The 24665-nt window shown below is 40.0% G+C and overlaps 2 protein-coding genes across 2 annotated transcripts in view; one reads left to right on the top strand and one right to left on the bottom strand.

Annotated features, from left to right (window-relative positions):
- Positions 1-9523, bottom strand: part of SPMIP7 (sperm microtubule inner protein 7) — a 46709-nt gene extending 37186 nt beyond the window's left edge. Inside the window, exon 1 of the mRNA XM_026678364.2 lies at positions 9414-9523. The gene's annotated coding sequence lies outside the window, so the exon portion shown is untranslated. The remainder of the gene's footprint in view (positions 1-9413) is intronic.
- The window catches only part of ZPBP (zona pellucida binding protein), a 52874-nt gene continuing 37634 nt past the window's right edge, over positions 9426-24665 (top strand). The window contains exons 1-3 of the mRNA XM_087947075.1: positions 9426-9553; positions 18518-18580; positions 22685-22810. Of these exons, the coding sequence (XP_087803201.1) occupies positions 9445-9553; positions 18518-18580; positions 22685-22810 (298 nt within the window). The 5' untranslated portion in view covers positions 9426-9444. The remainder of the gene's footprint in view (positions 9554-18517; positions 18581-22684; positions 22811-24665) is intronic.

Genomic DNA, 24665 nt, shown 5'->3' with positions numbered 1-24665 from the left:
TTACAAACAATTGATAAATCATAAGAAACCAATAGGAGAAGATAGTAGGAAATATGAGAAAATGAGAAAAGATGAGAAATGTGGGAATTAAGTGTTCAGCAAAATAATGGCATGGTGGGAAAAAACTGTATGTCTGGTTGTTTTGGCATGCAATGCTCTATAGCAGTGGTCGCCAACTGGTGGGACGCGGCCCACTGGTGGGACGCAAGAAAATTTTGGTGGGCCGCAGCATGCTGAGGCAGGGAGGCGGAGCAATCCTGCAGTCTCCCATGTCATGCCTGCTGCCTCATGCTTCAGCACATCAAGGAGGCCGAGCAGCAGCGGGAAGAGCGAGCGTGGACCTCCTGAGCCGCAGGAAACAGCTGCCCTCAGGTGAAGATGTTGCGAGAGGAAGCCTTGACCCTCTCTTCCTCCTCGCCAGAAGCACTCACATGCTCAGCAGGAAGGAGGCGGCTTGTCGGGGGACCAGAGGGGTGGTGAGTGCTTTGCGCATAAGCACTTCTGGCGAGGAGGAAGAGAAGCTTGGGGGGGGGGGGTCGAGCCTCCCCCTTGCAACATCTTCCCTTGAGGGCATCGCTGGCAGCCACTCAATCTCCTCGATGTGCGGAACCTTTCCCCTCATCCCCACCCCTTCGCTAATGCAATTGCAAATGCGAATAGCATTTGTTCTCCAATCCCCAAGTTAGAGGAGCGACATTCAAACGTGACTGGCAGCAGCCCCCTGCGGCTTCCTTGCTGCCTTTGGAACCAATTTTGAAGGCTGGGAGAGGACTTCCCCAAGACAAGAGGGGGCGGAGCTCACTGGTCTCCAAATTGGTTCCCAGCCAGCCTGGGGCAGCATTCAAACGAGGGGAGTGAAAGGCTTATAATCAAAACCATGACTATAAACCTCCTCCTCCTTCACTCCCCTCGTTTGAAGCCTCCGAAGCAGTGGTGAAATTCAACTACCTCGCACCAGGTGGTAGGGACGGTTCAGTTCGCCGAACTGAACAATCACCCCTGGTTGGCCCCGCCCACGTCCACCTGGTCGCACCCATGTGGGCAACAGGGGTGGTACCGGCAGCGGGAGAGAGAGAGAGAACAAAGCAAAAAGCCCTGCAAAGTTGACGTGCTAAAGATTGCAATCCAGGAGAGAAAAGCCTCTCACCGCCCTTTTCCCTGGCAGCCCTTCTCTAACCTGGCGATCTTCAGGATTTGGGGAGGGGGGGAGGGGTGCGTGTGAAGGACTGCAACTTTTGACGAACTTTTCTCCAAGAGTTTCTCCCTTCTGCAACTCTGCGGCATGAGTTGGCTGCTTCTGCAAATGCTGGCGGAATCAATGAAGCTCGCCCCACGGGGGCCAGTTCCTTAGGAATTTCCTCCTCTCCTCTTCACTCCCCAGACGGCTAAGGAGGCGCTCAAAACAACCTGGAGCTTTTCCCACCTTATTTTGCTCTTTCGGCTTACCTTCGCAGAAAAGTCAATATGACCAACCATGTCAGATTCCCACCACCTCCCCACCCCCCACTCCCGGGGACTGAGAGAGAGAGAGAGAGAGAGAAATGAGAGAGAGGGAACAAGGGCAAAGAAGTGGTCAGCTTGGCCACGCCCACCCACCCACATGACCACCAGGCCATTTTTATATTAAAAATTATATTATCTATCTATCTATCTATCTATCTATCTATCTATCTATCTATCTATCTATCCATATATAAAATTTAATTTTTAATATTTAATTTATATTTAATATAAAAATTAAATTTTTTATATTAAATATATTATCTTTTTTATTTATATTAGTGGTCCTCGGGATTTAAAATTATGAGTTTGGTGGTCCCTGAGGTCTAAAAGGTTGGCAACCCCTGCTCTATAGCAGAATCCTGAGGGGAAAAGTTGAAATAGATTATGTTCAGGATGTGAGGGGTTTGTAGATATTTTCTCAGCCCTCTTTCTGGTTCACAAAGAAAAAATAATCTCAATGATTCCAATCTTTGTGGGTACAGATACACCCCAACATCTGATTGATTTCCAAGGCCTTCAATCAAGATTATGTAATACATATATCTTCAACTTGCAATTGGTTGTATAGCAAATACTCCAGGTTACAACAGATCCCCCTCCAAAGCTACTTACGACCCAGTTTTGAAGTTACATCTGCTGCAGTACCTCTGTGGTCTGTGCTTTTATGATTGAATGCAGAAGCACTGCAGCTATCCCTCCATTTATTTCCCTCCATCCCACCTATTTTGTTAATTTCCAATTCATCTTCCTTCAATATACATTCACATATAGGTTTAATAGATAAAGGTAATCCTCAATCTACGACCATAATGGAGTTTGAAACAATCTAAGTGAAACCATCTTGCTTAACGACCCCCTTCCCCTGCTCTCCCTGATGCAGTATTTGAATGACCAAGCAGGTTATCAAGCACAGCACAGATTATTCCAGCGGTTGTAGAGGTCCTGGAGGGTCCACTTCCAGCTGGATCCAAAAAAGAAGCATATAAACAGTGAAAAGCTTTGCAAAGCCCAAAACAGGATAACAGGGGGAAGCGCCCAGCTCAGTTAAAGCTTAGTTCAGTGTTCAGTGTCATAGAGGCTTCAGTGTCAAAGAGGCTTCCAAAGAAGTCTAGATGCTTGACTGTGAGAAGTCCTGATACTTTGAAACAGCAGGGAGGCTTGGTGATCCATTCATTCATGGCATTTCACAAAGAGTCTGCGCTTATGGGCTGGGCCTCTGTCTAGATCAGCTGGCAGTCCAGAAATTGCAGGTCTCTCCAAGCTCACTGGTTAAGCCCACTTCCTGCATGCAAAGGCAGCAGCTCTAGGAGGAGCTTCCCAAAACCATTCCATTGCTTTACCCTCTTTCTCCCTTACAGACCCACACATTTTCAATAAAGAAAACAATTTTAAAAATGTTGAGAAGAACACACACTTGTTGAACTTTCCCTGTCCCTGCCATTAGATGTTGAAACTAAGCTCTCCTGCTTCTGCCTTCCAATCTCAATTCCCTTTAGCTATCTAATTTGTTAAATTTACTGCACGCCTAGAAAGCGGGCGACAAAATCTGTAAATTACTTATTTTGATGAATAACTGTTAGGCTAAAGAGTAAAAGAAAAAAGTGCAGAGCAAAAGAAAACTACTGATGGTTTAGTACATGTATCAAACAGCAGCAGCAAAACTGGATCATAAAACAAGTTAGACAAGGAGGGGAAAAAATTGGAAAACTTTGGACAGCTGTTGGTTGCATATCTGACATCCTTTAGGACCATGCTTCTGTCACAACTGTTTACTGCACATGTTATGTCTCGGCAGAGAGGACCAGTGGTTTGAAAGAGGGGTCAAAGAGTTAAAATTGAACAGCCCTCTCTCAACAGAGGGGAGGGATATGACACCACCTATCTCCTGTTCACAATCCTTTCAGCAGTTCCAAAGAAGGTACTTGCATTATTCAGGTGACCCTGAGGGCATAGATAAAACTTCAAGTGCCCTCAATGACTCTCAGGAAGAATGCTAACAACCAGATGACTGCAAGGGATATAGATTCTTCACAACATGATCAGAACCGAAGAAGCTTCTTGGATGAGAAATGAAATGTCTTCAAGGAAAAAACTAAATCCAGTTGCCTTTTGAAAAAGCACTTTTGGGGCAGCCATGATCTGGGTGACTGAGAATCTCCATATGTGCATATATTATATTTCCAGTATCTTTGTAGAATATTTTCTGTCTACACAAACAACCCGCATAAGGATTTTTTTAACTTCCTTCATGCTCCCCCTCTATACTGTTTTTAAAAATTAAATTATTTTACTCAATTTCCTCTACTCTTTAGCTTACAAGCCACACTCATCAATGTAAGTAACTTACAGATTTTGTCACCTTCTTTCTAGGCATGCAGTAAATTTAAGAAATTTAAAGGGTTTTTTAAGGGGATTGAGATTAGAGGGCAGGGTGGAAGAGTTTTGTTCCAGCACCTAATTGGGAATGGGGGGAGAACGATCAAAAAGTATGCCTCTACCAGCTTTTTTAAAATTTTCTTTATTGAAAAAGTTTGGGTTTCTGAGTGGATAAAGGGAGTGGATAAAGCAAGTGAACATTTTGGGGAAGGTAATCTGGGAGCTGCCTCCTTTGCATGTGTTGGAAGCTTAAAGGGCCTCCTACCTGCCCCCGCTTCTTTTGGCACCTCACTGGCTCCTTGGGAGACAGGAATTCCCTCAGGGTGGGGGAAGTCACCAGAGGTGGAGTTTGCATGTATGAGGGCAAAGGCAATATATCTTTTCTGGATTTCAAACAGGATCAATGCTCAAAGCAGGGGCATCCCAAAATGCATAGGAAGGACAAATTGAAAATAACACATACACAAACCATGACCCAAGTTCATACAAAGGACAAGTTCCCCCTATAAAGCCAAGTCCCTGCACTCATCTTCTCCGTAGCCTGCCCTTGAGATCAGAACCTTTTGGTCTTGAGAATAAAGTCTCCTTTACACAGTATGTTTGGATTTCATTTTGATTTGCTCACTCCGGTTCATGAAAACCCAAATTATTAACACATGCAAGGGGCTGGTTTCTTCAAATTTTAGCAAGAGGCAGGACAGGCCTGCCATCTCCTGACTGCCAGATGATCTGGGCAGAAAGCTTGGAAGCAGCCACCAATTTCCACAAGGAACTTTGCTCAAAATGGTGGTCACTTCTGGGAGGCAGCCAGGAATGAATGGCTTTCCCCAACATGAGGTCGAGATCTATGTGAGGGTAAGGATCGGAAGTAGGCCCAAGTCCAGTAGAGACTCAGTGTGGTGGGATAGGGAAGAGTCAGATGGAAGGGGGGCATTGCAGTGTTCCTGTGATCACTGTCAGAAGACCGCTGAAACTTTGAAAGCTTTGTGGGGGGGGTCTGTCGTAGCTTCAAATAGCTACTAAGTAACAATATATATCTCAAAGACTATTTGTAATAGGACAATATGCAGTTTTGTCTCAATCCTTTGCAAATATGTGGCTCCCTGATCTGTGTACAGGTTTCAAATAAGAACTATTAGATGTTCTAAGATTTCCATTTTCCTAAATATATAAGAATTATAAAATCATAAACTCATAGGGCTGAAAGGCACCTTGGAGATCTTCTAATCCAACACCCTGCCCAAGGCAGAAGAACTTATATCAATAGGCACAAATGACTGTCCAATCTTTTCTGGAAAATCTCCAGCGATGGAGCACCCACAATTCCAGGAGACAAGCTGTTTCACTGATTGTTAATAATGATACAATAAAAATACTTTGTATAATCAATAAAACACATGGTGGTTTTTTTTTCTATTTTTGTTACCATAATCGTTAATTGGGTGAAATTTGTATCATAGGACAATGATTTTTGAACTAACTCAAATGGGCTGTCAGAATACCTCCAAAATCCATGACTCCCATGAATTGAAACTTGGCAAATTTTATAAAACCTTTATGACATAAAATTATCATAACTGTTTATGACATAATGTAAAATGTCATTCAACGTTTCCTGTGCTGGTATGTGACTGTGATGCACAATTCAACATGGGTTATCTTCAAGGTATATATGTTTCTGAGTATATGCCAACTTTTCTGGTGAAGACAGTACATTAGAAGTTGTTTTTTTGTGGAAGGCACTGAGAACTCTGGTAAGGAAACACCCCTGAAATAATGACCCAAGCAGTCACCAATTGTCTGGTTGCCACTAAATTTATCATCCATTTTTAGCATCTTCATATATTGCTGTTGCCCAATATAGATGCCTACTTTTTATTGGGGTGGGGGGGGCTTAAGTGACTCAATTGGATTATAAATATGTCACTGGTATTCTTCAGAAAGAGCCTCTGGCCACAATAAGGCAGTATAACTGATATTGTAAGAAATAGCCTGTTCATAGTAGTCTGGGTATCTTGCTAGATTAATAGTTTTATATAAAGCAGTTAAATATTGTGCTTTATATAAAACTACTTTTGAAGATAATCTGGAAGCAATAGTTGGTATAAAAGGTAGCCAAATTGCACTAAGGAATGTTTGCAGAGACTATTCAGCACTATAGTGCATTAAATTGTCTTATATTGTCCCAATTAGTTCCATGCTTTAATAGCAACTTTTAAAATACTAATGATGCTCAAACATCGGAGAATACTTAATAACTGGAGGGTCTAGAAAAGGAAATGGAGCCAATTCAGCACGAATGTAGAGGGGCCCTAGAGCCATAAAAGAAAATTTATCTAGAAAGATATTGTCATTTGCTTATCTATTAGATGCAAATACAATTAGTTTTGCAACCAAGTTTCATCAGTCTTCAGTTAAAATACAGGTAATCTTCAATTTACAACCATAACTGAGCCTAAACTTTCTGTTGCTAAGTTGTTAGGTGAATGTTGCCCCATTTTACGACCTCTCTTGCAATAGCTGTTAAGTGAATCACTGCAGTATTAAGTTAATAACAAGGTTAAGCAAATCTAGCTTCCCCATTAATTTTGCTTGTAACAACAGGTGATCAGATGACCGAGGACATTACAACTTTCGTAAGTATGAGTCAGTTGCCAGGTGTCCGAATTTTGATCATGAGGATGCTGCAACAGTCATAAGTGTGAAAAACAGTCTGAAGTAACTTTTTCCAATACCACTGTATCTTCAAATGATCACTAAATGAACTGTTGTAACTAGAGGACTACCTGTATGTTGCTGAAAAAATGTTTCATTGTTAAGTGAGAGCAACACCACTTAAAAGAAAACTGTACTCATTTTGCAAGGAATAAACTCCACCGAGCAAAATGTATTTTGTGGGGTTGTACAGAAAAAGCTTGCCATTGAACATAGAACATCAGAGTTGGAAAGAGATTTGAGGCTTTCTAATTCAAACCCCTGCTCAAGCAGGAGATTGTATACCATTTCAAACAAGGCTCTTCTAAAAAGCTCCAGTTATGGAGCACCCACAACTTCTGAAGGCAAGTTGTTCCACTGGTTGATTGTTGTCATTGTCAGGAAATGTCTTAGTTCTAGATTGCTTCTTTCCTTGGTTAGTTTGCATTCATTGCTTCTTGTCTTGCCTTCGGATACTTTGGAAAATAAATTGACCTCTCTCTTTTGTTGTAGCCTCTCAAAAATTGGAACACTCCTATGTCATTCCTAGTCCTTTTTCTCACTAGATATACCCAATTCCTGCAACTGTTCTTCATGTTTATCCTCCAAGCCCTAATCATCTTTGTTGTTCTTCTCTGCACTATTTTCAGAGTCTTAAGATCTTTTTTATGTTGCTGTCATCAAAATGAATGCTATATTCCAAGTGTGGTCTTACCAGTCTTATAAATAAAACACTTCATGCGATCTTCGTTCTATCCATCTGTTAATGCAGCCTAGGATTGACTCTTTTTTTGGTGGCGGCTGCATACTGCTGACTTATATTTATGTCATTGTCCACTAAAATTCCAAATCCCTCTCAGTTACTGCTATTGAACGAAGTTTCACCTAATCAGCACTTGTACATTTAGTTTTTCTTGCCTTGCTTTTCTCTACATTGAGTTTCATTTTGTTAGGTAGGACACAGTGTTCCAATCTGTTGAGATCCTTCTGATCTTGAACCTATCTTCTGAGGTGTTGGCTATTCCTGCCAGGCTGGGGTCATTGGTAAATTTAATGAATTCCCTTTCGATTCCATCATCTAAATTGTTTATGAAGATGTTGAAGAGTACTGGGCCTAAAACCAAACCCTGGGATATCCACTGCTTACTTCTCTCCATGTAGATTGAGGATTACATATTGAGTGCGGTTTGTCAGCCAGTTAGAAATCCATGTGATGGCAGCTATCCCACATTTTTATAGCTTATCAAGAAGTAGGTTGTGGTCTATTTTCTCAAATGCTGTGCTAAAATCCAAGTACACTATGTTTACAACATTTTGCTGGTCCATTAATTTAGTAACTTTGTCAAAGAATGAAATATGATTTGTTTGATATGTTTTTGCAGAAACCTGTGTTGGCTTCTAGTTATAACTTTGCTTGTTTCTAGATTTTTGTAGATTTGTTGCTTATCTTTTCTAGGATCTTCTCAGGTATTGATATCAGACTAATTAATTGATGGTTTCCTGGGTGTCCCCCCCTCCTTTTTTGAAGATGGGAACCACATCTTTTCCAGTTCTCTGGTAGTTGCTTGGTTTTCCCAGAACTTTGAAAGATATGGTTCAATGGTTCTGAGATCATGGCTTCCAGCTCCTTCAGAATTCTGGGATATAATCCATCAGGACCTGATGATTTGAATTGTCTAGAGTGGATAGGTGTTCTCTTACCATTTTATTGCTTAATTTAATTAGTATTCCTAGTCTGTCATTTACAGTTCTGTTTCTGGTAGCTTGGCCTAGTTTTATTTTTGCATGAAGACAGATGCATTACAGAATTAAACAGCTCTGCTTTCTCTCTGCTGCCTGTAACTTCCTTACCATTGTCTCCCATTAGTGGACTGATTGTTCCCTTGACTTTTTCTTGTTTTTTATATGGTGAAAGAAACTTTTAAAAATTATTTTTGACATTTGTTGCAAGTCTTAGTTCATTCTTCTCTGTTAGTAAGAATTAGGTCCACTCCACCCCACAAAGGATTATGGGGTCGTTAAAAGAGGATGATGATAGCAATAGCACTTAGAGTTATACCGCTTCACAGCCTTCTCTTAAGTGGTTTACAGAGTCAATATATTGTCCCCAACAATTTGGGTCCTCATTTTACCCACCTCAGAAGGATGGATGGCTGAGTCAACTGTGAGATTTGAACTGCTAAATTGCCAGCAGTCAGCAGAAGTAGCTTGCAGTACTGCACTCTAACCACTGTGGCACTGTGGCTCATATAGTTTCCTTTCTACTGCCCCGCTTTTGGATTACAAGTTGTCAGCAACTTTGTTATTAAGGAGCCTTGTTCCATCCCTCACTTTATGCAGTTCATCTATCCAACCCAGACTTCTTCAATTCATTTAAAGACACAGCACAGCCCCCCCCGCCCCAAGATCTGCGCGGTTGTGTCCTTTCTTGCTAAAAGTGACACTGTTTCCTAGCTAAATCACAATTAGCAGAGGCAGAATTTATTAATCTGCACAATAAATCGGACAAGACGTATAGAACGTTCTAAATATACAGCAAAAAGCTATTAAGTCATGTATGCTCAAAGTGGCAGTAGTTTAAATACACGGAGAGGTTATGGCCAATATGCCAACTAGCCTTTTAGATCGCCGACTTGAGGATATAGCGAATGGTTTGCAGCTGCGTAAAAGAGCCGCAGACGAACGCTCCATGCTACGCGAGGTCGCCCGCCAATTCATCCGAACAGTTCTGCGCCTTGCTTCACCGCACTTCCTCCGCCCCGCCCCTTTCCATTGTGACGAGAGGCATTCGACGCCAGCGACTAACGTGCGAAATAGTGGAGGGGAGAGCGGGAACTCACCCAGTCCCGCAGCATTTGTTGGCATGCGGCGATGCGGCGCCGAGGATTGCGGAGAAGACGTGACTTCTCCTCTGCACACTGGAGATTCTGTGTTTCCTGGGTCGCACTGGCATTGTCTCTATTGCAGGGACTTTCCTTAGGTAAAAGAGCGCGTACTTCAATAATTAGGAGGAAGAAGGGAAGGGGAGGGCTTCCGAGCCCGACCCCCTGGAGATCATAATGCGCCTCCTGTCTTCCGTCTGGCATATTGGTAGCGTAATTCGCGAGGAAAGTCAACGAAAATACTGCATGTTTGATTGGCTTGATCATCTTTAGTTGCTGGACGAAGGAGTATAACTGGGAAGCAAATCCATAATAATGGTTCGCATAGGAAAGACAGCGTTTGTAGGTGGTCAGTTAGCACGTCTTCCAAACCATGCTTCCTGGGCTAGTAGCGTATGGTTTCCGTATGAATAATCCAATTTTTGCCAAATTTCATTATTCATTATATTATTAATTTCATTATTATCTTTTAACACATTTCAGTCCCATAATTCATTTGGATACTAGATGTAAGCATGTAGACTTTTCATCACTTCCTAGTTTTCTGCTCAACCTTATTTTGTTTCAACAGTTTTGGGAAGGTGTGTCAGTTGTTGCAATTACTACAATGGCTTAGTTCAGCCATAAATCACTCAGATCCAGGGTGGATTTGCTTTAAATCAAGTCGATTTAAATCATGATTTAAATCACTAGTAAAAAGGCTTGATTTAAATCAACTCAATTTAAATCTTAATTTTTAAAGAGCAACTGTCATCTCTCTCCCACTCCTCTGACAGCTGTTGACTCCCAGACAGTCCCATTCTGGGATGGCTGGAGATGCAGCAGTGACACAAGGTAAGGGACGTGGCAGGCAGCAGATGAGTGGATGCCCACTAACAGGCACTGCCATGATGGATCTGAAATGAGAGGTGCTCTTTAAATGTAAGGACTCATTCTTACTGGTAGTTAAAATCTTTAATATTATTATTTGCAAACAAAATGAAGGTTTCCTATTTAGCTTGCAGAGCCTGGATTCATTGAAAGAGTTGTAAATTTAGCAGAATATACAGCCTCATGCTACATAACTAAGCTCCATTTCATGCTGAATAAACTAAATTATTAATGTATTTTAAACAGAAAATAGATTTTACTCCAAAAGCTTTTTATTAAAATAAATTTGATTAAAAAATTCCAATTTAAATTTTAAAATATCTGATTTTTATCTACTCTGTTCAGATCTATTATTAGATCTATGTGCAAATTTCTATCTGCTACATTATGAACTTGCAAACTGTTTTCTGATACTTTTGTAATTTTCCAAAAGGATATGAAAGTAAAACAAAACTAAAGAATCAAGTTATTTGGAATAATGATTATTTTGTATTAGACAAATAAAAGTAACATTTATTTCAAGATTCAAGACCTTTCAAACAAAGGATCCCAAAATGCATTTGAGCAAATAAACTAGTTGAGAGAACAAAATAAATGGATTTTCATTTTTATCTGAGAAAGAATATCGTATTAGAATGTATTCATTTTCCAGATTTTATAATTGAAAACAGTTCTAGAAAAACAATAAATGTCTAGAATTACTGTAATTTATTATATTTTTATTTATTTAAATATTTATGGTTGTATGACTCCATCTTGTGGCTATACATTGTAGTTATTTTCTATTCAGAAAAGTGTACTATAGTTTAAAACTTAGAAATAAGACACATGGGATGAAATTTACCTTCAATTGAACAGCAAAATCCAAATGATGAAAAAAGGTTAGTTAGTTGTATAGAATTCTGTTTTCTGGGTTGATATTCAAAACTAAATCCAAAAACAGTACTACAAATATTGGTATTTATTTTGTTAATCTAAAAAAGGGAATATATGGTTCATAGGCAAACTGAAACAAAAGATTGGAAAGCAGAATTTATACCCTTTTTGAGCTTCAGATTGAAATAATGCTAGCTTTAGAAATGCGCAATAAAAATCCAGCACTATAGTTAAACTTTGCTTAATGAAAAACACATATTCATGGCTAGATTAGGCCACATTTTGAGCTGTCTTGCCTTTTCTCTGTGTCTGAAAATTGCATAGTTGGTCAACCTTAGGATAATACACATAATCAAGTTTGGATGACGCACAGATTTGTGAATCATAAGAAATCTATGATGAACCATAGATAAAAATGTGAAAATATTGCTTTTTTTAATCATAATTCAAGCTGTATCATGTATTTGTATATCACATTTTATACAACCATGCTCTGATTTAGCACACGTTAATTATGTATTGGTTGGACTAAAATTTTAAATAAAAGTTATGTAATAATTTTATACTTGAAAAACATGAATCTTTCTTCTGAATAGGCATTTATAGGACTGTACAAAGTAATACTTAAACTTTTCTATAATTTCATTTTCTTTATTATATGTTTCTTGTAATTATTTCAGTTGTTTCATGCTTATATAATTTGTCATTTTTGGCCTCTTTTACTATCTTCAGAATCTTCAAGCATCTTGACTTCATAAAATCTTATAATCTTCATATAATGTTCAAATGTTTAACCTTTAGATTATTAGACTCTTACACAACTGCAAATCATTTGCATTATTCTCATGTTGGTGACCTAAATTACATTATCTAATAATCTAAAGCTTAAACATTTGAAAGTATAATTATCATTTTATGAAGTAAAGAATAATCAGAGGAGATTCTGATGTTTGAAGATTCTGAAGATAGTGAAAAAGGCCAAGAGAAGACAACTGGTTATCACAAGCATGAACTTGCTACAACTGTAATAATTACCATATTTTTCACACTACAAGACTGCTCCGGACTATAAGTCGCACATTAGCTTTAGAGGAGGAAAAGAAAAAAAAAATCTGCCTCTGCCTCCCAGCGTGTCCATCCGGTATTTATCTGGCTAGCATCCTTACAGCAAACAGCCTGATCACTTCACATTATCGTAGCCCCAGCATGTGGCTCGTCAGGGCTCCACTCCATTGTGGTCAACACCAGTCAACTGAACTGAGCTGCCATGGCGTCGGAGCAACACTGGAGTCTTCGCTGCTGAGCAGCTAATTGGTGGTTGGATCAGCCTCCCAGAATACCACCTATCAGCTGTTTTAGGTGGTGGAGATCGCCACCGCTGCCGCCACCTATCCCTGCCTGTTCGCTGCTGCTGCCAATCACAGCCGCCCGTTCACTGCTGCCCATCAATGGTAAATGGGCAATGGCGAACGGTTCAGCGGTGATAGGCGGTGGTGCTGATCCCTTCCGCTTTGAACAGCTGATCGAGGTATTCTGGGAGACTGATCCAACCGCCAATCAGCTGCTCGGGAGCGAAGGATCCCCCATTCTCCAGCGGCAGCACTGCACCAAACCCCCTTTCCCACCACTGCAATATTCGCTCTATAAGATGCACAGACATTTCCACCCACTATAGTGCAAAAAATACAGTACACTGTAGAAAAGAATAAGTTATACTTTGTACAGTCCTTAGAAAAGAAAAGTGGATGCCTTTGAACTGGTTGCTGGAAAAGCCACACCTCTGGCTATAGCCATAATTAATTACTAAGTAAAGTAATATCAAACTGCTCATTGAAAATAGTCTGATTTTCTAACCCCTTGCTTAAGCAGGAGACCCTAAATCATGGCAAACCTTTTAGGGACCGCGTGCCCAAACTGCAACCCATAATAGACTTATTTATCACAAAGTGCCATTTTGATTCCTTGGTTAGGAAGGCTCAACAGAGACTTCATTTCCTTAGAGTCCTGCGGAAAAATCAGGTGGAACAATGACTGATGACTTCTTTCTATTGGTCTATGATAGAAAGTATCCTTACATACTGTATAACAGTATGGTATGCAGATTCAACAGCTGCGGACAGGAAGACACTACAGAGAGTGATAAATTCGGCACAAGTAACCATGTGTTGCTCCCTAACACCACTGGACGACATCACCAGGTCTCGTTTCCGCAGAGTAAGGAAGATACTTAGGGATGGTTCACATCCTTTTCTCACTTTTACTATCAGGCAGAAGACACAGAAGTATAGCCAGCTGGACAAACAGATTTAAAAACAGCTTTTATCCATGGACTGTCAGACTCCTAAAAACAATTACAATCACTTCAGGCATACATGGAAACATATGACTGGTTTCTCCCTAATTACTTGTATAAGGACCATTCTCTGTATTATTTATGTTGTATTATATTTTTGTTATGGATAGCACCAGCAGAAGCAAAATCAATTTCATTGTATATATGTACAATGACAATAAAGGTTATTATTATTTGACTATTTAATTTTCTTGGCAATTTTAGCATGCATATTCTTGGCAGTTTTGGCATGTATTAAATATGTGTTCAAACAGTTTTCTGTTTGACAATATCAAGTTTAATCCTGCCACTTCATAAACATTAGTGCTTCTTGTACTTGCTGTTTCTTTTTCACTAGTTCTTAGATACCTTTTCATTAGTATATTTTCTAGTGTCACACTGACATTGCCCTTATTTTAAATGTCTATTTTAATTGATTTAATTTTAATTGTTTTAGTTTTCTTGGCAGAATACTGGTGTCAGTTGCCATTTTCTTCAGTGGATTTATTTAGTTTGATTACTCAAAATACTGTGCCCATCATGAGTGATCCTTCTGGAAGGGTAGTCTTAAGTTATAACAAAATGTCTTTGAATTGTGTTCAGTGAAATAAAAAAGTAATATTTCATTTACAGAAATATGCATTAAGTGGAAGTAGGATTGTGAAAGAACATTTGATGGGACCTTATGGTTGAATATAGAAGATATTTAGAATTGGAAATGCTCTTTATAGTTTTTGGTAAAGGTTTCCCCTGTCTGGCTATTTCTGGATGCGTGGCAAGGCTCATTTCCATTTCTTAGCCAAGGGAGCCAGCATTGTCCAAAGACATTTCTGTGGTCAGCATGACTACATGCTGAGATGCATGGAATACTGTTATCTTCCCACTGAAGTGGCACGTATTTATTCCTTGCATTTGCATGCTTTTAAATTAATTGGTGGGCAGGAACCAGGGCAAGTAACGGGAGTTCATCCCATTGTGCGGGACTTGGGTCTCAAATCTGGGCCGTCAGATTTCCACCTGACAAACTCAGTGTCTTTATGTCTATAGAAATTCTCAGCCATGGACTGAGAATCTCCATAGACATTTAGTCATGCGCTCAGAGATGAACAAGCTTCTTGGATAAGAAGTGAAATGTTTTCAAAGAAAAAAACAGAAAGTCCAATTGCCTCTGGAAAAAAAAAGCAGCTTTGGATCTCTTAAATCCCCCATTCCTTAGATATTCCAGGACATTCAAATAACTTAAATGTTACAATACTCATAGACAAAGGAAGGGAGGGTTTGCATGTGTGTTACTTTTCCCCAGAGTCCAATAATCGCAAGTCCAGTATTTATTTGCATTTTATTCTATCCTTCCTCCAAAGGGAGGGCGGGGGGGGGGATGCTGCATTTTTCTTTAATTAATAATTTTCAAACAAAAAGTAAGATAGAATAGTTCATGGATCAAAGTCATTCAAGAGACTTTGTGGCCAAGCACAAAGTTGAACTACTGAGCTGTCCCTGATCTAGTGACAGGATTGCTTACCCCATATTTAGGCGTGTATATATTGCATTCCTATTGCATGCCTGGTTGGATCCTTTAAAACTCATCAATCTATATTTTCTGCTTCTCTGTTTTTTTCTACAATAACAAAAATCCATTGAAAAATAATATGTGAAATAACTGCAGTGTATTTCTGACTGGCAGCATTAGCCACTCTTTTTTTAAGTTATTTGAATGTCTTGGAATATCTAGGAATGGGGGATTTAAGAGATGTGTATCGTCTTATTCTACGGGCAAACTACAGGAACAGGGCGAGGTAGGTATCGTATTTGCGCAAACCATGCCACAGACCACAATGTCTGTGCAGAAGCCAAAACTATATTTGAGGATTACCCTCGCCCTTGTACTGTCTGAAAAAGAGACGTCAAAATACCACACCAAGCACACAAGGGAGAGCTGAAACTGGACTCCACCACCTGTCAGTGGTTGGGCTGCAAGCAAAACCTCGAGAAGAAGGTAGGAGAAAGGCAGGCTGTTTAGCTCGCAATTTTACGGACAGCAATCTCCGCGTTCCCCCTCGAAGCATACCTTCCCCCTGGAAGATGCTAGTGGATGGCAAGGGGCACAAAGATCCCCCTGACCTCCCTTTGAAACCAGTTAAGCAATTGAGTAAACTGCGAGTTCCCTTAGTTGGCAGCCTAAGCGGAGTGGCCCGGAACTGCCCATTGCAGGTGATAGGTGGAATCAGCTTCTTTAGTGACCCTCCTGTGACCCATTGCATCCAAATGGTTGCAGTGGGGAATTGGGGGCGGGGGGGGAAATAGGGATATCTGAGGGGATGAAGAAGAGCGGCTGGCTCGGGAAGCAGAAATGCAGCGGGAATCTTGAAATCGTCTGATATTTACTCTGACAATGGTATACGTACGAGATTGAGTTTGCAGTTGGGAACCCGATGCGTAGCCATGCCTCACCACGAGGCCGCGTCTATCGGCTGATAGAAGCGGCTGGTGACTGCCTTGGGGAGCTTCTATTGGCTGATAGAAGTGACCTCGTGAAGTGTGGCTGCCCACAGGGCGCTCCACAAGGCCGCTTCTATTGGCTGATAGAAGCGCCCCAAGGGCAGAGTCACCAGCCGCTTCTAGCGGCCGATAAAAGTAGCCTCGTGGAGCGCCCTGTGGGCAGCCACAGCTCGCCACAAGCCCGCTTCTATCAATAGAAGTGGTCTTGTGAGGTATGGCTGCCCGCAGGGCGGTCCACGAGGCCGCTTCTATTGGCCGATAGAAGTGGCTGGTGACTCTGCCCTTGGGGTGCTTCTGTCAGCCAATAGAAGCGGTCTTGTGGTGAGGTGAGTGTGTGACGCTCTAGGTGGGGATGTGCGTGGGGGGAAGAAATTAAGTCACCCCCGAAAAGATGGCCTAGCTCTTTTTGGGGCTCAAAAAAAAAAAAAGGCCCGGCCTTATTTTATGAGAAAGACGGTAGTTCTCAACTTACAATAGTTCATTTACTGACAGTTACAAAGGCACTGAAAAATGACTTATGACTATTTTTCAGAGTTATGACCTTCGCAGCATCCCCATGGTCAAAAGATCAAAATTCAGATGCCTGGCAACTGGTTCATATTTATGATCCTTGCTCTGTTTCAAGGTCATGTGATCACTATTTTGCAAAAATCAATGGGAAAGCCAGATTAACTTAACAATCAGGTTATTAACCTATCAACTGCAGTGATTCACTTAACTGGCAAGGAAGATCATAAAATGAGGCAAAACTAACTTAACAAATGTCTCACTTAACAGAAATTTTGGACCCAATTTTGGTTGTAAGTCAAGGACTAACTATTACTTTGGATACGCCTTAGATTGCTTCTGAAATTTAATGATGGCTTGTCACCAAAATATGGCAACAGAGCAGCTGATTGGCAATTTTTATACCAAACATAATTTTTGTTCCCTGTTTCACTCAACTTGTTACTTAGCTTTTCATTTAATTCTGATTCCATTCTTCCTGCACAATGACATTTGGAAACCATGACTGCCAATAGCAGATACTCTGATATTTAGAGGCAAAGTGCTTTTTCTCTTTGTTCTCAAAGTTAGTAGATCTCTTAAAGGAAACCTGAACTTATCAAACTGAATTAGATGTTCTTAATGGTCTTAAAATTAGTACTATTAATATTTCCAACTACCGTATTTATCGGCGTATAACACGCACAGGCGTATAACACGCATCTTCATTTTAAGAGGGAAATTTCAGGAAAGCGCCGTTTCACCCCCACTCCCACCCCCCCGCGCTTCAATCCACAGTGTCCCATTCTGCCTGCCTGCCTGCCTGCCTTAGTTTCTGGTTGTTTGGGAGCAGCTTCGGCTGAGAATAATAACTATTCGCCTCTTTTACTCAGCCGAAGCTGTTCCGATTCAACCATTAACGAAGGCAGGCAGGCAGGCAGAACGGAGCACTGCGGGCGGGCGGGGTGGGGGTGGGGGAGAAACGGGCGCTTCAGGGAAGCCCCCCCCCCGCTTCTTTGAAGCAGTTTCTTCCTGTGCTGATGGAGGAGCGAGAGAGCGACTGACAGAGCTGACCCAGAGAGAAGGACAGGCTTCGGTTGCTTCCTCCCTCCCCTTCTTTCATTTGTGTCCTTGATCCCCGATCCCAGCAGCATTCACCGAAGGCTTCTTAACATTATATCGGCGTATAACACGCATACATCATTTGCCCCCTATTTTCAGGGGGAAAAAAGTGCGTGTTATACGCCGATAAATACGGTAATTTATAAGTGAAATAAATAACATGAATTGATTAAAAATTGATCAAACGAATAGGAAATTTAAATTTAAATGAATGTGCTTCTGAAATTAATGAGAGTGCTAAGAAATCGAGTGTCAAATTAATGTATCAGTCTTATATTTTTCAGAGAGATTAATATATAAATAAATAAGTATTCTGCAAATTAATAAATTTAATAATAATAAATAATAAGAATGTTGAAAATTTGGATATGTTTTGCTCAGGTTCTATCTCTTTGTCTAGACTGGCCACAAGATGCCACACAAGATCATACATAGAAGTTTGTTCAAAAACTTCCAATTTATGTTTGATTTATGAAAATTTTGTCTTTTTCAAAAAAAGAACTATAATCAAAATAAGAAAATTATTCAGGATATTACTGCTTGATACCAAATATTAAACCAGTATTTTCTGATTTGAATATAGAATGAAATTCTTACCTTGTGCAAGTCTGGTTTTTAACACCAAATCTAGCATGATGGGAACAGCAAAGGAGAATGTAATATTTCAGCATTTATTCAAAGCATCTTGAAATATATTTTTAAATATTTTGGATTATTGCTTGAATATGGCCACTTCATTCTCTATTATTGAAATTGTGTGTGAAGAGGCTGAAGTTGCTTTGATCTGTTATTTTTTTTCTGATTACTCAGCAGTCATTTCTGTCTAGTTATTTTTCTAAGATTTGAATTTATGCTATTTTTTCCTCTCTTTTAACAGTTCATTCTTCTACCAGAATACAACATCACGCACCGAAAGTTGTAGGATCAACAAATTTACCAGGTATATAGTAAATGCTATACATTCATTCAAAGAAATTTGAAATTTCTGAGAGGTTTGCAGCATTGGCTCTATTCGTTAATAGTTTGCCTTTAGATGAAATACGCAGTTCATGCCTCAGGAATGTTAATGCCATTCCTTTACTCTTTTTCATTACTTTCTATGAGAAGTAAAACAAATCAAGAAAACACAGGTCCTATTAAACTGAAATCAACAGACTGGTTAATGGTTAAACTAAAGATGTTACCATATAAAATCCAGATTTATAGTTGGTTTCTTTTCCTGTTTTTTTGAAACTCATTTACCATAATGAATATAGTTTAGTTTATTGATTGCCATTTAGATGTACAGGTAATCCTCGACTTACAACCACAATTGAGCCCAAAATTTTTACTGCTAAGCAAGACAGTTGTTAAGTGAATTTTGCCCCATTTTATGATCTTTCTTATCACAGTTGTTAAATGAATCACTGTTATTTAATTAGTAACATGGTTATTAAGTGACTCTGGCTTCCCTATTGACTTTGCTTATCACAACATTGCAAAAAGGTGTTCACATGACCCCTGGATATTGCAACTTTCATAAATATGAGCCAGTTGCCAAGCATATGCATTTTGATCATGTGACCATAGGGATATTCAATGATTGTAAGTGTGAAAAATGATCATTAGTCACTTTTTCTCGTGTCGTAACTTTGGTCACTAAATGAATGGTTGTACATTGAGGACTACCTGTAATAAGAAACAGACTCCAAAAATAAATAAATAAAGAGGAGCAGTTGTACTGTATGTTAGAATAGATACATACAATACCAAGGATGAAAGACTTCTTGAATGTATTTGGTGAATATTAGAAGAAAAACATTGCTATAGGTAAATCAGAGGAAATAGATGAATTTTTGGTTAATCAGATAGATAGGTGTATAGGAAATACACCACTATAGTAGTGAGGGACATTAATTGGGAGATAAATTCTGCAGCAAGTGGGAGATCAAACAGTTTCCTAATGAGCCTAGCTGATAACTTCATCATCCAAATGGCAGAGGAAGAAACTGGAAGATCAGTTACACTGAACTTAATCCTTACTAATAGGGATGAAATGACAATAAAATTTGTAGGAACTTTAGGAGTAGAGTGACCATGTTATACTAGAATTCAACATAATGCAGGCATAGTTGTTGAAAAAGATCAAAGGAGTATTTTAGATTTAAAGAGAGATGACTTCAACAAGCTAAGAGATTAGAAAGGATTCCATAGATCGAAATCCTAAAGGGAAAAGCAATTCAACATTGGGAAACACAGAAAGATGAGATTAAAAAACCCAATCAAACACAGTATAAGAGACCAGATGAAACCAGCGTGGTTCAACAAGGAGCTCTCTGACAAACTTAAGTACAAAAAGAAGTATAAAAATGGAAAGAGGAGCTCATACTAAGAAAAGAATACCAATAAATAGCCTGAATCTGCAAGGGTGGAGTCAGGAAAGCTAAGACTCAGAATGAAGTAAAACTTGCAACAAATGCCAAAAACAATAACAAAAACAACAAAGTTTATTTTAATAGGTAAGGAAGAACTAAGAAGAAAGTCAAAGAAATGACCAATCCACTAATAGGAAAAGATGGCAAAATGGTGACAGACAGCAGGGGGAAAGTGGAACTGCTTAATTCCTTCTCTGCATCAGTTTTCATGCAAAAAGAAAAACTTAGCCCAATCTATCAAAAGTAGCACCATGGGAGACAGAACAGGAATGCAGATCAAAATAGGGAAAAGTTATTAAGAGAATATCTTACCTATCTACTTTAAAATGAGTTTAAAATACTAGGACTAGATGGTTTACATCCCAGGATTCTGAAAAAGCCAAATGATGTGATCTCCAAACTACTGAATTAAACCTTTTAGATGTCCTGGAGGGGAACTGCCACATATTGGAAAAGAGCTGATGTGCAATTTTCAAAAGGGGAAAAAAGGGAAACCAGGAAACTACAGACAAATCAGCTTAACATTAATACCTGGGAAAACTCTGGAAAGGATAATCAAGCAATGGATCTGCAAACACCTAGTAGTGGCGGATTTGTGAGCACCTACAAATGAAAAAGATGATTACTAGAAACCAGTCTGGGTTTGTTAAAAACAGATTGTGCTTTATTGTCTTCTTTGATAAATTAACTAAATTAGTAGATCAAGAAAATGATGTGGATATACTGTACTATACTTAGACTTCAATAAGGCATTTGACAAAGAAGAGCACAGGTTACCACTTGGCAAGATAAAAACAACGTGGGATAGATCACAGTCCACCTCTCGGTAAGATAGAACAACGTGGGGTAGACAGTACCACCACCAGATGGATTTGTGGTTGACCAACTGCATTTGGCATATAGTCTTCAGTGAAGTTGCATTGACTGTATATGGAGGGAAGTGTGTATGGGGGATACATCAGATTTTATTTTGGGGGCAGTGCTCTTCAACATCTTAATAAATGATTTAGAAGTGGGAATAGAGGAGCTCATTAAATTTGCAGATGACACCAAAGTAGGGGTAATTGCAATCACCATGGAAAAAAGACTCACAATTTAGAAGGATCTTGACAGACTTGAGCACTGGGTCCTATCCAATAGGATGCAGTTCAGTGATGGGAAAAGTAAGGTTCCGCAGGAAAAATCAAATGCACAGGTGCAGAATAGACAGTACTTGGCTCTACAGCAATAACTGTGAGAGGGCTCTAGATGTCCTCATGAACAACCACCTAAGTATGAGCCAGCGGTATGCTGCAGCTGCTAAAAAAGCTAAGGTGATCTTAGGCTGCATCAATAGAACAGTAATTAAAATCATAGTGCTGCTGTATATTGTAGTGAAGCCATGTTTAGAATACTGCATCCAGTTCTGGTCTCCATGACACGCACACTCACTCACACAAAACTGCTGAAACCCTATAAAAAGTGCAGAGTAAAGTAACAAAATGATAGGGAGTTAAACCATACAATGAACAGTTGAGGGAACTACCGTGTTTCTCATATAATAAGGCCGGGTCTTTTTTTTTTTTTTTTTTGAGCCCTGAAAAAATGGTAGGCCGTCTTTTCGAGGGTGACTTAATTCCCTTTTCGAGGGTGACTTGCATCTTCGGGCGGGCAGCGACGGCAGCTTGGATGTTGACCTCGGCGTTGGTGGGGCACTTCGTATTGGGGTCAACACAGGCAGCACCATAACCGGGTGTGCAACAAAAGTACTTCCTAATGGCAAGCCCCCCCCACCATTCCCCCCATTTCGCATGTTTTAATATAGGCCTTAATTTGGGGGAGGGGCTTAATTTCATTTCATGCCTATAAAACATGCTGGGACTTCCTATTGGGGGAGGCCGTATTGTTGGAGAAACAGGGTAGATATGTCTGGTCTAATGAAGAGAAGAATTAGGGGTGACATGATGGCTGTCTTCCAATATTTGAGGGGCAGTCGTAGAGAAGAGGGAGTTGACTTATTCTCCAAAGCACCTAAGGGCAAGACAAGAAATAATGAGCAGAAACTAATGAAAGAGAGATCCAATCTGGAACTAAGACATTTCCTGTCAGAAAAATTAATGGAACAACTTGCCTCCTGATGGTGTTTCGCTGGAGGTTTTCAAGAAAGGATTGGACAACCATTTATTTGTGATATAAGGAGTCCTGTCCTGGGCAGGGAGTTGGACTAAAAGACCCCCAAGGTCCCTTCCAGCCTGTTTCTAAGCAATCTATTACTAACAATGTGAATCCTGGCTTGTCTATCAATCTTACAAAGAATGGAATGTGAGCAAAGGACATAATCTTTATTTTTTAAGGTAACATTTAATTATTGAGATGCCATAACTAAAGATATAACTTTGTTAGTCATGACAAAAGCATCCTATATCTGAAAGTCTAAACATATATATTCTGCCATGTATGCCGATTAAATCTCTTTCATGTAATCCTGAGCTACTTACAAGCAAGTCTCCTTGAAATTAATTAGATTTTCTTCTGCGTAAATACATAAAACTTGAAGATTGCATAGCTTTACTTGGATAATTGTTTTTTTAAATGCATTTTATTTTTAATGTACTTTCTTTTAACAAATATTAATTAAATTATATTTTCAGTCAAAGTTTATGTCAGGCAGCATCATAACAGTCCGCATATTCTGTGTTTAACAAATCATCTGAGAAATTCAGAATTGATCGACCCAATATTTGAATGGCATGGACCAAGTGGTGATTTGGTTACAGGTATTTTCCTCCAGTATTGCTTAATAATGTTTTCCTGTTTTTCATCTAAAACAAGAACAGAATGTCAATTTATATGTACACTCTTGTATTAAACTAAATCTAAGGGGTTTAATTTAATTTTAGTTATAATTAAGCACAGATAAACCAAACTAATTGTTTTTAACAATCACGGGTAGTTCTTGACTTACAAGCATTCATTTAGTGACCATTCAAAGTCATGACAATGTTGAATGAATGATGGTTACAACCAATTCTTGGAATTCTGGCCATCTGGGCACTCAGGGTCTTGGGATCATGACCTGGGCACTGGGCAATTGAACTTACAATCTTAGTTGTAGTTCCCCCTCAACCATGTGATTGTCATTTGCAACCTTCCTTGTCAGTTTCCCCAGAAAGTCAGTGAGGAAGTCTTCCCCACCTGCATACCGTTCCCCAGTCTCTCTACATTTATTTATTTATTTATTTATTTATTTATTTATTTATTTATTTATTTATTTAGTTTGTTTGTTTGTTTGTTTGTTTGTTTGTTTGTCAAAGCAGGTATAAACATAAACATGAACAAAGGAAATAAATACAGATAAATGGGGACAGTAAGATAGGGACGGTAGGCACGCTGGTGCGCTTATGAATGCCCCCTTTACGGACCTCTTAGGAATGGGGTGACATCCACCGTAGACAGTTTGAGGTGGAAGTTGTGAGGGTTTGAGGCTGTAACAATGGAGCATTCAAGCCATTGACCCCTCTGTTGCTGAAGTCGTATTTTCTGCAATCGAGTTTGAAGCTGCTTATATTGAGTTTGTATCAATTGTTTGCCTGTATGTTATTGTGGTGGAAGCTGAATAAGTCATTGACAGGCAAGATGTTATAGCAGACTATTTTCTTATCTATGGTTATGTGAATCCAGATAAGATGGGGTTAACTTTGCTTAAACCAGTTGGACTGAGTCTGCTCAAATTCAAGCTCCGGCCCTTTGCTGAAGCCACTCCCCAGTATACGACTCAGTGTTAGCCAGGGCTCCATGTGTTTTACAAGGCTCCAATGTAGCTGTAATTGGATCCTGATCGTAAAAAGGAAAAAAAGTTTTAAACTGACCTTTGAGGCTTAGAATCTGCTGGAGACTGGTGAGTGAGCTAATTTTAGCTTCCAGGACTTCCAGATTGCGCGAAGGGCTCCAGGCTCAACGCGGGGAGCCAGGATCACGTGGGAGGGCTCCAGGCGATCGGCCCGATAAGGGCAGCCACCTGATAGGCGCGGTGGCACGGCATCAGCAGAAACCGCTTGCAGTTTCTCTTTCGCTTTCCTGGCTTGTTTGGATCGCCTTGGCTGCAAAATGCACAGCGCAGCAGCCTGCAGCAGCGGCTTTAGGATCTGGCAGAGAGATTTGCAAACCTTGGAGGAAGAAAAGTAGCCGCTTGATCGGGCATCGGTCCAATCCCAGCTGGCAGGGTTACCCCCAGCTGAAGGGCGCTATCGGCCATGTTGCCATTGCTGAATTACAATGGTTGGTGGAACATCTCCAGCATTGAGGAATCCCGTGGGCGCCATTCTGACCTGTTTGCAGGTCCAAAACCTGGTGGGAGACCGGCAGGGTGTGGCTGCAGCTTGCTAAGCCGGCTAACCAGGTAAGCTGATTACTTTCTTTCTGCATAAGGCTTTTTATTGCATTATTCCTTTGTGATTGGATTTATTAATACTCCTCACTCATTCCAGCAGGTCTCCTCCTTTCCCTGCTTCTTTCTTGTGAATTAATTCATTCTCAAGGTGAGATGGCTGATAAAGAACAAGAAAGGGAGCCCAACCTTTCCACTTCCAAAGGAAAATCCAGGGGCAGACAGAAGAGGAAGGCCCCTGAAGC

Source organism: Notechis scutatus, chromosome Z, assembly GCF_049901735.1.
Source record: "Notechis scutatus isolate UNSWTSFEM ecotype Mainland chromosome Z, rNotScu1.2, whole genome shotgun sequence".
Lineage (NCBI taxonomy): Eukaryota > Metazoa > Chordata > Lepidosauria > Squamata > Elapidae > Notechis > Notechis scutatus.
Note: the sequence above shows the minus strand (reverse complement) of the source record. Positions and strands in the feature narration are given on the sequence as shown.